Here is a 15,968-nt window from a genome sequence, read left to right on the forward strand (position 1 = left end):
CACATAAAAGGCTGACACGCATTCTTCAAATTTTGTATAAAAATCTCTTTGCAAATTAAATAATTTACCCTCTCTCTGACAATCTATCAAACAGTTGGCGTCCAAAACGCTTCCAGTATTTGTCCAGCAAATTCCCCCCAAATTTCTCCGTTCCCCTCTGCTGCGTGATGATCCTCCTATTTATTAAGGAAAAAAGAAGGCATGTAACATGCGTCGATCTCTGAAAATTCGGAGCTGAAACCGTTAAACAACCTCCGAGAAATATTCTGATTTTTGAAGCTTGAATTCGAACCTTTTTCCCAAAAACATATGATCTTGACGCTTCTAGGTTCGGTATAATGTACTGGATTGAAGATATTTCGAATTCACCTTCGAATAAATCTGATCGGAGCTGCAAATCTATGCTTGATTTTTTTGCTGTAAAGTCACGGTTTGATGCAGGCTTCGCGATTTGCTGGTACAAACATGTTTGTGGGTTTGGGCCGACTTTGAAATAACGTCTACCGAAATGGGCCGCAAAAATATATAACACGGGCTTAGCTTTTTTCATAAATGGGCTACCACACAATTATACACTGTAGCATCGAGATAAGGCATCATTATCTGACCGGAACGGGCAAACTCCAGTTTTACTAATTTGGTTTGTCCGTGAAATCTTTTCTAATTTACTTTTTTTTTTCATTTTGGATAAATGGATCCTACTTTCCAACACTTCACCTTTCTTAAAACTCGTACCGAATCAAACTTAGACAATATTTTGCGGGTCAAGGGAGTAAATGAATTTATATAAAAAAAATTGCTGAATTTCTTTGTAGAAAAAAATAATTTTAAATTTTGTGCGAATATAATTTCGGATAAGAACGTCAAAAATCTAAACCTCATCTTCATTTTCCAAAAAGATGGGGTATGGCATCAATAATTGAGTTAAAGCTGGAAATCCAGATTATGGATTGATTTCCACCTTACAACCAAACCAAGATAAGAAAATATAATAGAAAAATACTTCTCCAAATTGTGGTAGTAACTAAGCTGGTGATAATGGCGGAAGCTGTGATTTCTGTTGTTGTGGAGATAGAGTTGCAGCTATTATCGAAGATAACATTCGGTATGAAGTCAATTTGGTGAGAGGCGTTGAGAAGGAGCTTCTATATCTTTCAGACAAGTTAAGGACTATCAGAAAATGTGTTGGATGATGCAGAAAAGAGAGGAGTGAACGATCTAAGCGTCAAAAGTTGGTTGAAGAAGCTTGAAAACACAGCTTATGAGATGGACGACATTTTGGATGAATGGAACTACTCTCTTCTCAAACATAACATCGAAGCTTCTGCTGAGCCTGAGCCCGAGCCTAAGAAAATGGTATGTTGCTCCTTCTTCTCATCTTCATGTTTATGTTTCAAGAAAGTTTCTGTTCGTCGTGATACTGGATCAGATTTTAAAGGAGAAAAATGATTTTGAATTTGTCATCTCTCTGCCTACAACTGATCATCCCGTGCCCAATTCTTGTCGAGTTCAATCCACATCTTTGATTGAATTTGAGAAAGTTCGCGGGTCAGACGTAGAGAGGAATAAGGGTAATATTGTGAAAAAATTACTTAGTGCTGATACCCAAATTCTTTCTATAGTTGGGATGGGGTGAAGAGTTGTTTTGAATTAAGAATATGGATTTGTGTTTCTGATCCGTTTGATTTGGCTGCAATTGCTAAAAGGAATTATTGGGAGTGTGCCAGAAGGAATTATTTCTTTAGGCAACCTAATTGGAATTGGTACTACAAAAACTCGGAGAGTGTATTTCAGGAAAGAAGTTTCTTCTTGTTCTTGATGACGTTTGGACAGAGAAATACGATGAGTGGGAGCCCCTGAAAATCAATCTTAGGAAAGGTGCAGTGGGAAGAATTTGAGGTTGTTGGCAAGAAAATAGCTACTAAGTGTAGTGGCTTGCCTCTTGCTGCAAATGTTTTGGGAGGACTTTTGCAATTCAAATATAATTTGCAAGAGTGGGAAGATGTAGAGAAGAGTAAAATATGGCAATTGGAAAATGTGGAAGTAGATCTTTTTCCTCATTTAGTTCTAAGCTACAATGATTTGTCCCCACCTTTAAGCATTGCTTTTCATATTGTGCCATCTATCCTAAAGATCACAAAATTCAAGCAGATAGACTAATAGAAGAGTGGATGGCGCAAGGTTATCTAGGCTCGGATAGTGGAAATGGTGCAGTGGAACTCAAAGGGCGAGAGAACTTGAGAAATTTAGCAATGCGTAGTTTGTTTCAAGACATTGAGAAAAGTGAGTCGGGGGAGCAGATAGAATGGTGTAAAATGCATGATATAGTACATGCTTTTGCTGTATTTCTTAGGAAGAATGACAACAAAGATGGGGTTGCTAAAATGAGAAAGGAAAGTTGTCAAGTTTGTGATCCTCTTTTAGTTTCTCAAGCTAAAGAGTATTGTAGCTTATTTTTGGACAACAGAAGACATGTTGGTCTTTGTGATTGCATATCAAGTGTTAGGGTGTTCGGATTGAAAAGGAGTTTCCATGATCCTCTTCTGCAAGGAATGGAAAAGTTGATTCACGTCAGACGGTTGGAATTGAGTGGTAATAAGTTGAAGGATGAAGACCTCAAAAATATATGCAGGCTTTATTAGTGATGTTTCTTTATGAGTAGATGATAGTGTTTTAACTCATCCAACATTATTTGTTGGTCTAAGCAGCAGTCCAACTTTATAACCTTTAATTAAATCCCATTTCATATTATGAACATTTTATCTTCAACTTATAGTATTTGATATAATTACAAGCATTGGCATTTTACCTTTCTATCCAAATCCAAAAGATTAAATGGTTAATACTACTAAATGAAATTTTTTCTTGTTTTTTAAAAACCTCAAATATTTTACATCACTTTGAAGTTTGATCATATCACACAAACAGAGTCAAATATGATGAGCAACATAACATATGCTCTTTTTTCTTCACAAAACACACCAAAATCTAACTAACCTTTTCCTTCACAATCATAATAAGAATGCATAAACCAAATAGTGGCTAAAAACTCCACATATTCTTATTCAACCCAAATTATAGATTTTAAAAAAAATAAGTACTATTGCTGAACTTTGACTGATTGAGGTAAGGCAATTGGCATTGCCTCAATCTTGAAATCAACTGGTAGCAATTGAACTGAATCTTGAATCTTGATCTTCTCTATAAGCTTCATCACAATTTTCTCCATGTCCTCGCCATCGATCCATTCGAGGATTTCTGCTCTCAAAAGCGCACGATTTCCGCATATTAGCCCCCAGACGGGGAAGTCTTTCCTCGGCATCATGAAATCTTCGTCTCGCAGCTTCAAACTCGGGCAAAAGTCACCAATCCCATCTCCAAGGTATATGATCCTTTGCCTTCCTTCCTTAGCTAAACTGGCTTGAATTCTATCTATGATCATGCCCTTAATCAACAAGATTAAAAATGCAAAACAATTATTAGTTCAAATGTTGTGATTAAATAAAATAAACTAAATTATTGACTATTGCTAATTTATGCCAGCATTTTTTTATGACTAGTAGATAAAATTTATAACATTAGTATGTAATGACAAGATTTTGTGGGGTCCCAATCTATTTAAAATAGTAAATGTTTAACAGAATAGAGTCTTCAAAACTAGGAATCGTCAAAGTCATAAATTCTCCAAAAAACAATTAATTTAAGATACACAAAAAAAGTTTAATAAATACTAAAATTGAAGTTTGGTTTACCTTGCACATGTTTGGAGGGCAAAGAGTGCAGCCATGAGGTGATGACTCAAAATCAACAAAAGGAGAGATTCTAAGCTTCCCTTCTTCGTCGACATAGCTTGGATTCGTGTTGATTTCGGAGAAGCAATCCTTTATTCCAAGATGATCAATAATCGTCTCGATGAAAAATAGGTTTGCATCACTCAATATTCTCAAATCACACCTAATAAAAAATAAATTTCAAGAATTTTTATAATAATAATAATAATAATAAATAGTACTAGTAAAACATATGGCCAAGAATTAAAATACCCTAAAGCATGTAATGTTTTGATTGTAGGCACAATTCTTGGATGTATAGGAACCCTTCTCAAAACTTCCTTCACATCTTCAATGGTTTTCCCTTGTGCATGTAGCTCATTCATCATTCTATCCTGCAATTTTTTAATAAAAAAGAATTTCAACATTAATAAATTTTTCAAAAGAATAGGAGAATTTGTGCATGACAAACCACAAAATGCATGCACTATAATCATGTTCAAATATTACTAATATAAATAAAGATATTGGTGAAATTCGAACCATGAGAGAATTCCACGGCATGGTGGGGAGGAGCTCGTTGAACAAGTCGGTGGCGCCAAGCTCGTCGACGACCCAATTGTCGCTGTCCACGTCGATAATGGTCTTGTCGAAGTCGAAAACTATTGTAGTTCCGGCCATTGCGAGGAAGAATCGTGACTTAAAATTTTCTTAATTTTTGTGGTGAAATTGAGGTTAAGAGATGGATTATTTATATAGGTGGACTGTATTTATTAATAGTAAAATTAATACAGGGAATATTCTGATGGAATGGAACTGTCCCATTCCACCTGGGAAACCCACTTTCTCTCTTTCCAATTTCCATAACTTTGGGCGAATATGCCGTTGAGGGGATTCTAATTCGATGGCTTTATACATAAACTTTTGTAACTATAAAAGTTTGTAATAACTGTCGGGTACAAATGGCCTAATTAAATTAAGGAGATTTTGAAAATATATGTGGCAAACATTTAATGATTTGTATACAAATTAATGTAATGGGGTATCATTTTAATAGATAATCCAATTCGGAATTAACTATAATCATATCGCTATATTTGTAATATGATAGTATTTTTATTTAAATATGGTCAGATATTACAAGTTATTGAGGCCATGACACTAGTTAATAATATTATTAGGTCTACAACAATATTGATGATTTAGGCCTTCAAATGAAGTTTGTTATATACATTTTGTCTAGTGATTGGTGTAATTTTCCATTTTGTTTATTTTTCCTTTTTGTAGATGGACAGGATCAGTGGCGGATCTAGGGGGGGCAGGAGGGGGCGGTCGCCCCCTCCGTGCGACTATTTTTCCCTTATCGGGATGTAAATTTACCATGTCTGCCCCCTCCGTTTGCCTCCGGCGTCGCCCCGAACAACAAAAAATAGCCATGTCCGCACTAAACCAAGCTAATACTATATATTCCGCCCCCTCCATTTCCGGATCCTGGATCCGCCACTGGACAGGATTATCTTTTAAATCATAAAAATCATATATAAAAACTATTTACTCTTAGCAATTAAATTAATGGAAGTATAGCAATTACATAAATTGTCGCGCGTGGTCGTAATAATGGAACTATAGCAATTAAATGTAATTTCTAAACGTTATAGCTTGTCATAAATAATATTTTGTAAATTTTATTTAATGAAAAGAATAGTAGTACTAATAAATATATAATCGTATTTAGTTTCACATCTCTTTACATTATTTTATTTCAGACAGACGATGATTTAACTCGGATGCATAATCCAGTTCAGCATCTTAGCATTTTTTTTAAATGTATACGAATTAGTTACACGTATTTATTATCTAATGCAATTTAGTTAAAGTACATTTGGTTGTCAACAGATTTTTTGAGTGATGTACGTAAATACAAAACTTGCAAATTCCTACACGCATTGGACAAGTGCATATTGTTTCACTTTATTATGAGATAAGTTTTAAATATTAGTAGCTTCATATTAATATGACATAGTAGTCCTCTTTTTAGAGATGATCTCTACTAGTATTTTATTAGTATATTTATCTTTAACACTTAAATATTAGGGTACTGATATCTTCATTAATGTGCTTAGTTGGGTGGACTATGACGAAAAGTAGCACTCAACAATTTGCAATTTCTTGTATTAATTTAATAAGCACATACATGCATATTACGTTACCTTGGCCAACCCTAGTCAATCAATTTTATTTTTGATATGTTAGGAATTTTTTTATTGTTAACCTTGTTTTGGTCAATTACATAATGGAATCTCGTTTCACTCCTATACTTTCTAGAATGGAACTTTTAGCTGCATGCTACTAAGAATCATTAATTATCGTAATTTATTGGTCATGCAAACTAACATGAATACTATATATACTTGAAATTAACTGTTGTAAATTATGGTGATGGGTTCATTATTGATATTTACTTTTATTGTTTTTACATCTTCGAGTGTTCAGTTATATTACTATAATTTTTCTCTTTGATTAGCTAGGAAATAACATAGTACTAATAGTTTATGTAATAATAATATTGACAATTGAAACACAAATTAATTGAGAACAACGATCGGATCAGAACTTTTAGAAAAGGAAAAGTTTCATTGGCACACAAATTTACACAAATATCCAATCAATACAAACATCTTTGTTCCTTTCAAGATAATTTTCCTATAGATAAGACGTCTACCGAGATAAATAAATAAGGAATCATTACTGATCATCTTTTTTAAATCTAATAAGATAATTTTTGAAGAAAAATGGAAAACAATATTATGGTGAGGTCAAGATCCATATAAAAAAACTTAGTCAATTTATTCTTATTTTGCAAAATCACAGTGCTTTTTTTAGATTTGCTCCATTATGAAAGCTTATTGTCATACAGAGGATCAAAATGTTATTACTATCCAACTTTTTTCAAAATCGTGAACAAGCATTCAGACTTGCACTCCTTTTTTTGGTACAATGATTGAACATTTTTTTATTTAAATGATGGAATATTATAATCGCAAATAGCACCATTTCTTTAAGAAATAAAAACCCCAAATTTAAAGAAAAACTGATCGATTCCAATAAAAAATTAATTATAGAGATACAGATGGGCTCAGTTGCGGCGCAAGCATTGGGCCCTATATGAACTTTTTTGGGCCACTTATGCTTAGCTAATGTATACATTTTATTATTATTATTATTAGATGAAAAAAATAAAAAAAAACATTTAATTAATATCTAAACGTGCTTAACCAATTTAAATAGCCATATAACTGAAGCTGAAACAAAGAGGCTTGTTTACCCTTTTCCCTCTCTTAGAATTGAGCTATGTATACCATCCTACTAATTCAATGGATACGATAATTCATTTGAGTGCTAAGTCCCATGCTCTTCTCGGGCTCACGAACGTTACATCTCGCACTCCACAACATGTCCTCCTACCCAACTATAACCATCATCATCAAAACAACACAATCCAATCATTTGAGATAGAGATACCGGTGATGACTTAGTGGTATCCTTGGTACATTTAATAGAGTCGAGGTATGCAATGCAACATCATTACCAGTGATATGATCGGATTGTGTTTGTTTTGATGATGTGAAAAGGTAGGAGGACACGTTGTGGAGTACGAGAATGTAACGTTCGTGGGAGTGAGAGGAGCATGGCACTTAGTACCAATTAGGTAATTACCATCATGCACTACATCACGAAAAAATAAAGTTAGAAACAATTTATATATTTTTTTTTTCAAACCACAATTAATTTGAGGCAGGCTTTTGTGTGGCGCAATTGAAGTTTAATTAGTGTTGGGGTTTATATAGATGGATAAGGTGGCTCGTACAATGATTTGTATAGAAAATGAAATATGATTTTTTAAATAGAGTATCTGATTCGGAATTAACTATAATCGCTACATTTATAATACACTCCTATTAACGACATTATATTGTACTGAATTTAGACCTCGATTTCACACAATAATCATGTCAAATTACAAAAATTAAACGGTGGAAATTAAATATAAAAATAGAAACAACTATCATCATAATCGAATGTAATTTAAAAGATAAAAATCACAAATAATTTATAAAATTTGTAATACATAGACACTAGATCTAGTTTAATGTAAATGGAGTTCGTAATATATATGATTGAATTTGCACTATGTGATTGAGTTTATTATATGCATTGATGTATTGATTTGTAGTATATTTTATAAATAATACTACTGACTTTTTAATACAGTATGTGTTGAGTTTGTAATATATTTGGTCCACGAAATATTTCAAAAATGTAACAATATTGCGTTTGGGCCATATATGAACTCCTTTGAGCCTTTTAAGCTTAGCTAATGTATAAATTTAATATTACATTATAATTAATATTAGAAGAACAGTAAAAATAATATTTAATAAATAGTACTACTATCTAAATGGCTGATCTAACGTACGTAACCAAAATAAATCTTTATTGAAATAAAGAGGCTTGTTTCTCTCCTTTCTCACACTAGTATTTTAGAACAATTGAAATGCATATAGGTAGCATCATACTAATTCAATGAATACGATAATTCATTTAACTATTGATAATACATATATACTAAGATATATTTTTCAAACTTATCAATTTTTAATGTATCGCATTATCTTAACCTTCAAAAATTCAATCACGTATTTTCTAAATATAACGATATACATTTTCTCGATGACCTTCTATTCTGGATCCTAAGATATCACACTTCTAGCCTACACTTTTTGGCCCATTCATTTCACCCTTTCATGGAAGTAATTCTTCCAGCACAAATAGAGCCGGAAGAAGGAAATCTTCCTACCGGCAAGGAATCAAAGACAAACAAGATCATGTCGTCCCGTTTCTCAATGGCATCGAGCGATTAGTGGGCAAGAGCGATGGTGACAGGGTGATTCAAGATCCAAATATAAGGCTTATTCTTGTCGTATTGGAACTTGAACAAGAAGGGTTTTTTCGTCACGTTCTTCTTCTTCTTCTCCTTGGCCAAGAGGCCAAATACCACCATATGTATCATCGAGCTCCGTTCCACCTGCAACACCGTATCTGCTGCGGACGACGGGACCGAGGGGGCCATTGCCGGAGAAAAATCAGGCAAATTGGAATTAATAATAATATGGTTTTGTCCCCTCAAACTTTAAAATTGTGTCAAAGGTGGACTAGCATGGAGAATGAGGTAGATAACACATTAAGATGTTACATGTGTGTATATATGTATTACCATCCAAAATTTACTCCTATTTGTATGGACACCCTTGCATTTTCAGTTTGACATTTATAATTACACTCACTTTATCACATCCACACATTCTATATTAAGCTAGCTAATTAACCGTAGCACAAAATTATGTGTTCAATACCGTCTATGTTAAGTAAATTTTGATGAAACAACAAATGTTAAATCCAACTCACGTGCAATATTTGAGTTTTGACTTCGACCGAAATTGTTGTGAAATTGTGATTTTAATTAACAGTTTTTTAAGTTGGCGATTGATTAGTACTCTTGTGCTCGCAAAATTCAAATATTTTAATTTCTTGTATATTTATAAATATACAATTTAAAATAGAGTTATTTGCCTATAAATACATGAACTTTTAACATTTTTTGAAATTTCCCCAAACTTTATTTTTTGAATATAAATGCATGAAGTTTAAACTTTTTTATTTTTCCCCAAATGAAAAAATTGAAACTGACGTGGCAACTAAAATTTAGATAATGCACTAAAACGGCGTAGTGTTGATTTAACTAATTTTGAAAATTAAAAAATAAAAATCCACTTCATCAATTTTCTACTTAAAATCATCCCCCTCACATTTTTCTCCTTTATTTTTTTTCTCCCCAGAACTGCCGAGTAAGAATAAATCTCCTTAAATCCTACTCCCTACGTCCCAGTTTAAGAGTCATGTTTTGTCATTTCTGTCCGTCCCAGTTTAAGAGTCTCATTTAGAATTTACTATATTTGGCCATAAAATTTTACTTCATGTCATTACTTTCATAAAAATAAAACAAAATAAAATCTTAAACATACAAAAAGTCAGAAGGGTCCCACTTTTCACTACCTTATTTCAATTATTACACACTTCAACAACCACTACCTCACTTCATTTATTACACACTCCACCAATTTCTTAAAACCCATACTATAACTAAATTTTACTCTTAAACTGGACGGAGGGAGTATTTACTTTTATGCATTTGATTTACTCCCCAAATTCGTCTCAAAGAAAATAAAGGAGATTTCTTCATCGCCCATAAAAATATTTATTATCTATTTTCTTCCTCGCCTTAGACATCTGTATCGGATTTGCTGCCGGTGCCGGAGTAGGAGAAGAATTCTGTATTTGATTTATTCCCAAACTCGCCCAAGAAGGAGATTTCCAGTGAGACTTCTGATATATATTTCTTCTTCCTCGCTCATCTTTCTCTCTCCCTTCACTCTCTTCCTTATCATATCACAATTGGATGTTATTTCTCTACTGTTGTTACATTTATTGCCACCAACTATAAAATTCCCAAACTTCAGCCTTCAGTGTTAGAGGATTGCTTCCTGTCTCAAACTGTAACTAATCAGGTAGGTAGCGAGGGAGAACGTGGAATTGTACCAAATACAGATTTTTCTCCTACTTCGGCAGTTCCGGGGAAGAAGGAAATAAAGGAGAAAGAAGTGAGGTGGATGATTTTTGTTGGAAAATAGATGAAGTGGATTTTTATTTTAAAATTTTTAAAATTAGTTAAATCAAATGAATTGCCTAAATTTTACTAGTTGCCACATCAGTTTCAATTTTATCATTTAGGGAAAAATCAGAAAAGTTTAAAGTTTATGCATTTATATTCAAAAAATAAAGTTTATGGGAAATTTCAAAAAATATTAAAAAGTTCATGTATTTATAGGCAAATAACCCTTTAAAATATATAGTACTACCTTTATCCCGCATTAACGGTTACATTTACTTTTCTGCACTCGTTTTGTAAAAATGATAATAAATACTTAAAGTGGAAAAATAGTAAAATAAGAAAGAGAATAATATAAAGAAGACTCTTCTCTGCCTTATTACCTCTCTTATTTTACTATTTTTCGACTTTAACTATTTATTATCATTTTCACAAAACGAGTGCAGAAAAGTAAATATGACAGTTAATGCGGTGCGGGTCGGAGGTAGTATTTCTTACAAGTATAGAAGGGACAATGAAAGCGATGAAAGCGGCAAAGATATTGGCTCCAACCATGTAAACAGAATCATTGGATTGGATTTACTGAACCAAACGCATGCATTAATTTATGATGTCCAAATTTCAAATCCACATATTAATTTATCATATATGTCACATAATGACCCAACTTAATTAATATTTTGAGGGTCCATTTCTCCCTCTTGCGGCAGTGGAGACCATGGTCCACCCTCATTGCCCCTGTTCATTTATTTTTCATTTACTTGATGAGAAAAGGAAATAGTTTTTGGTTGACTTTTTTAATGGACGATATTCCTTTTTTGACATAATGAAACTAGCACATTTATGATGCATTGCATTTTTTAAAAATAATATACGCAATTTGAGGTGCCATATATAGTCAAGAATCAAGATAAGGTGATGTAATTTGTATGCTTGAAAATGTTTATTTGACAAGTATGGGATTAACAAAATACTATTGAGATATATAATGAAGTCATCAAGTGTAACGAATCACTAATTTGCTATAGAAAATTATTATTATAAATACATACTAGATATATTAATATTAATATATTTTTAGTTAATATATTTATAGTTATTATATAAGTATCCATCAAGATTAATCTCTATTATATCAAATATCCTACATTAAATGGTTATCATAGTTATTATATACATGTGATACTTAGATACAGAATTCGAATCATCAATTTATACCAACCTGCAAACAAAACAAAACAAAAAAAAAATTAAACAGCTAGAATCCATTCGTTTTAATTTCATCATTTTTAAATAATATAAGATGACGTATAAACCAGTCAAAAATCAACTATTTTTGACAATGCGCAACTCTTTTTTTTTGGCATTATCAGTTTTAGTGCTCATTGAATTTATCTGTATTAGTGCTCATTGAATTGATAGACTATCGCAATATATATTTCAATATCAAATTATGAAGAGAGCAATAAATTCTAAAAGTCCAAAGTCAAGAAATTTGTTTGTCACAACTCCATCAAGTGGCAATCTAATTGAGACACACATGACCTCATTATATTTAATTAATTACACATGCAATTACACATATATATCAAGATTATCAATACAATATACAACTAAGTTTGTACCCAAGTGAATATTTCTATATCATGGATTTGTCTTAGGAAACTTATAATTTTATTATATTTGCAACAAATGTTTTTTACCGGTTCTTTTTTCAAATTTTCCCGAGTTTGAACTCAAACCTTCGCTATTGGTTCATGGTTCGAAAATATTGAAACCAAAGTGGATCACCCGAACCAAAAATCAGGTTCTGATTCAATCCGTTTGAGTCGATGGTAATTCCCGGTGAAACATGTGGTTCCGATTTAACTATGCATATCTAATTGAGTTGGTCCAATATTAGGAGTATAAATAAAAGTGGTCCATTTACGTGGCTCGAATTGGTGGTGGGCCTAATTGGCCCATTCAACTTAAAACTGAGCCCACCTTCAACATTAATCATCATTCATTTCTTTTCTTAATTCAAAACCAATTCAAAGATTAAATTATTTATTGTGTTTATTTCAAAACTGCATACAATGCCATTCGAATTTCAGTACTACGGAGTACTAGATTAGGGAAATTTAAAAGTAAAATTTTGGAATTTAAATAATATAATAAAAATTGTGTTTCAACCTCCTATTTTACTTTATCTGTTATAATTACGTGATAGAAGAATCTAATGTAGTACTGATTAAAAAAATAGCGTCCATATATAGCACGCGATTAATAATTAATTAGTTATCAAGTGAATCCATAAAAAGAGCATTTATTAGGTACAAAAGGTTTTCAATTTTCCCTCTTTCTTAGAGAAAAATGTGATGTCAATCCGGCTAAAGAAAATTGATATGCTACACATTTACTCACCCCGTCCGCAAATAAGAGTCTCGTTTTTCCATTTCAAGTGAATAAGAGTCCCGATTCAACTTTACCATAAATGGTAATAGGTCTCACATTCCACTAACTCATTCCACTCGCGTTTTATTTAAAACTAATATATATCAGTGGGACCCTTATTCCCCTAACTTTTTTCCATCCACTTTTTTTCACGTTTCTTAAAACTCGTGCCGCCAAGAAACGGGATTCCTAATGGCGGACGGAGAGAGTAACTTTGAATTATGGTTTCCTATTCCACAACATTAATCTATCTAAAAAACTCCTTTTATTTCACATAAATCACAAGCCAGTGATATAGTTACATCAAACTCTAATTCAAAATGCAAATAGAAGTTGTCAATGTCATCTTATTACCAAAATTGGTTTAATTATGATTCATTTCATCTTATATGGATTTTAGATTATTGTAACCACTCCAAAGATAGGTCATATTCAGAGCTTAATATAGCATGAATCCATCCATAGCAATCTCAATTAATTCCTCAGTTGGAATATCAAACTCATCAAAGCAAGTACAACCAAACACACTGCAAAAAGAAACTCAAGAAAATGTGGGTCGCATTGATATTCATAAAGCCAATTGAAATGAAGGGGGGAAAATTCTATTTCCATAATATATTACCATTTCAACTATTTGTAAAGCTCATACAAGTCCCAAAACACACAAAATCATCAAAGAAAAAACTATTTTATAAATATAAACTATAGAACTCTAATATCATGGCCAATGAGGAATCCCAACTCACAACATTGATCATCTCCCCATCACCAAATTACTTCAATATTCATACTACTATAACATAACACAATCACCACCACCATTATATATATAATTTAAAATGGATTCTTGAAAATAAAAATATCTCAATTTGCTCACCTTTTTTTTACACTACAGAAAAGTTGAGCCTGGTGTGTAAATGGCAAGATCAGGCCAACCATTCCCTCCGCCATCCCAACAGCCACCATCTCCTCCACCACCACCGCCGCCGCCATCTCCGCCGTGGATGCTCAAGAATCCATCAGCATTGTTGCTAACACTAACATCACTCTCCAAAACACTCGGATCCACATTCTGACCCGAACCCGGATCGCCAAATTGACCCGCTACCCGCAACCCGGGCCCGGTAGTGCCCAACCCGTCTAGGAAATTACCGAAATGCCCCCCGCTGGAACCCAATAGAGAGCTGAAGCTGCCACTCGGCTCCATTAAATTCCCAAACTGCCCCGCGAAATTCTCTCCCTTCAGCGGCGGCGGCTCGGCCGTTTCGCTCTTGACGCTTGACGACGATGCGGCGGCGGGGCGTTTTGTGGCGGAGGTGGAGGAGGAGGAGGCGCCGCGCTTGGAATTCTTCCTGGAGCCGCCGCCGACGGGGATGTTTCGCAAGGCGCCGCCTTTCGTCCAATAGCGGCGGCAGTTCTTGCAGAAGTGGCGCGGCTGGGAGAGATTGTAGTTGTTGTAGTAGCAGAATTTGGTGTTTGAGGAATCGCAGCGGGGGCATTTCAGGTGTTCTTGCTCTGGGAATTGCGGCGGCGGCGGCTGCTGCACTTGCGCTTTGATCTGCGAATACAGCGATGGGTCTTGCATTTTTTTTGTTTTTCACGAAAAAAACGATCTTTACGCGAAATTTCAGATGGGCTTGATGAGAATCGATGATTTTGGAAAATTGAGGAAAAAGGGTTTCTGGAAGTTGTGATCTTTTTCGAGATCAAGATCAAAATATGTGAAAGAATTTTGTCTTTGGATCATGGAAGAAGAAAAGGGCCATCATGTTTTGTGGAGTTTGATGAAGTATTGATTGATTTCTTCAAAGGGGTGAAAGATTTTGAAGAATTTTGTAAAAAAATATTTTTTTTCTTCTGTTTGAGGTGAGTGATCACTGCAAGTCCGCGTGAGAGCGATGACTAGAGCTCATCATATAGATCATAGAGAGTGATCTCTCTCTCTCTCTCTCACACACACACACACACACACAGTGATGCAGCAGAGTTTATTGACAAGTTTGGATTTTGGCTTAGGAGGCTTGAGGTGTAGTGAAGGTAGAGATGAATTAATTCTTCATTGATTATGAGTTGAATTATTGTTAGAAAATAATAATTAGATTAGATTGTCCAAATCTTGGCTGCTCTATGCTTATAGGCTGAGTTATGGAACTAATTGCGTAGATAATTCTAGATTATTCTAATCAAAGGGGAGGGACCAACAGAATAATATGTGGAGAAAAAATAGGATTATTTAAATATAAACTAGATGACCCTAAGTCAAATTCCGGCAAGAAAAGGGCCTTGTTAGCCTTTAACAAATGATCATTAGTCTTTCAAATAGAATTTTTTAGAAGATTTTTGTAAACTAGCATATTCTTCCTCGTCACACTTTTAGTTAAATCCACTTTACACATTCTTTCGTTGAATAATAATATGATCTTACTATTGTCATAATTTACTACTATTAAAACTTCTAAAAAGCAGGTTATGTAGTACTCCCTCCGTCTCAGTTTAACAGTCTCGTTACCATTTCTGCATTCATTTTATAAAATTATTCTCTACATTATTCTCTCTCTTATTTTATTATTTCTACACTTTGACTATTTATTATCATTTTTATAAGACGGGTGCAGAAAAGTCTACGAGACTGCTAAAGTGGGATAGATGGAGTATAAGATTTTAAATGATACAAATAGCTCCAATAATATATAGCACGTGCTTTATGCCTCAACTCAATATTTGACTATATGAAAAAACGTGTTAAATAAAACGAATTTGTTTACAAATCTAATCTAGGTATTTGGCACTAATATGTTAGATTTACAGAGTTAGTTTTAAAACAAAGAGTATAGTTGCCCTAATATCACATGCAAATTTAAAAGCAAAATCCAAAACGAATTAGTTTACTGAGAAGACTATAAACACTAATCACATTATTAACAAAGATAAACGTGATTAAGGGCAGCCGAGCCAGATGACAATATGGCTTTAGCCGAGCTGAGCCGAGGCTGCGTGCTAGCCAAGCAGTGGAAATAGTGATGGATCAAATCAAG

The 15,968-nt window shown here is 33.6% G+C and overlaps 2 protein-coding genes across 2 annotated transcripts; both read right to left on the reverse strand.

Annotated features, from left to right (window-relative positions):
- Positions 1 to 1,643: 1,643 nt before the first annotated feature.
- On the reverse strand, positions 1,644 to 4,474 carry LOC121768813 (inorganic pyrophosphatase 1-like). Its single transcript, XM_042165368.1, has 4 exons — positions 4,314 to 4,474; positions 4,044 to 4,165; positions 3,753 to 3,954; positions 1,644 to 3,445 (listed from the first exon to the last, which is right to left on the reverse strand). The coding sequence occupies exons 1-4, from the start codon at positions 4,449 to 4,451 to the stop codon at positions 3,101 to 3,103; spliced, it is 807 nt and encodes a 268-aa protein (XP_042021302.1). The 5' UTR covers positions 4,452 to 4,474; the 3' UTR covers positions 1,644 to 3,100.
- A 9,064-nt stretch (positions 4,475 to 13,538) lies between these two features.
- LOC121769301 (dof zinc finger protein DOF3.1-like) lies at positions 13,539 to 15,002 on the reverse strand. The gene has a single exon (XM_042166063.1). It carries the CDS (start codon positions 14,516 to 14,518, stop codon positions 13,823 to 13,825), a length of 696 nt encoding a protein of 231 aa, XP_042021997.1. The 5' UTR covers positions 14,519 to 15,002; the 3' UTR covers positions 13,539 to 13,822.
- Positions 15,003 to 15,968: the final 966 nt, after the last annotated feature.

The sequence above is a fragment of the Salvia splendens genome, chromosome 15, assembly GCF_004379255.2.
Source record: "Salvia splendens isolate huo1 chromosome 15, SspV2, whole genome shotgun sequence".
Lineage (NCBI taxonomy): Eukaryota > Viridiplantae > Streptophyta > Magnoliopsida > Lamiales > Lamiaceae > Salvia > Salvia splendens.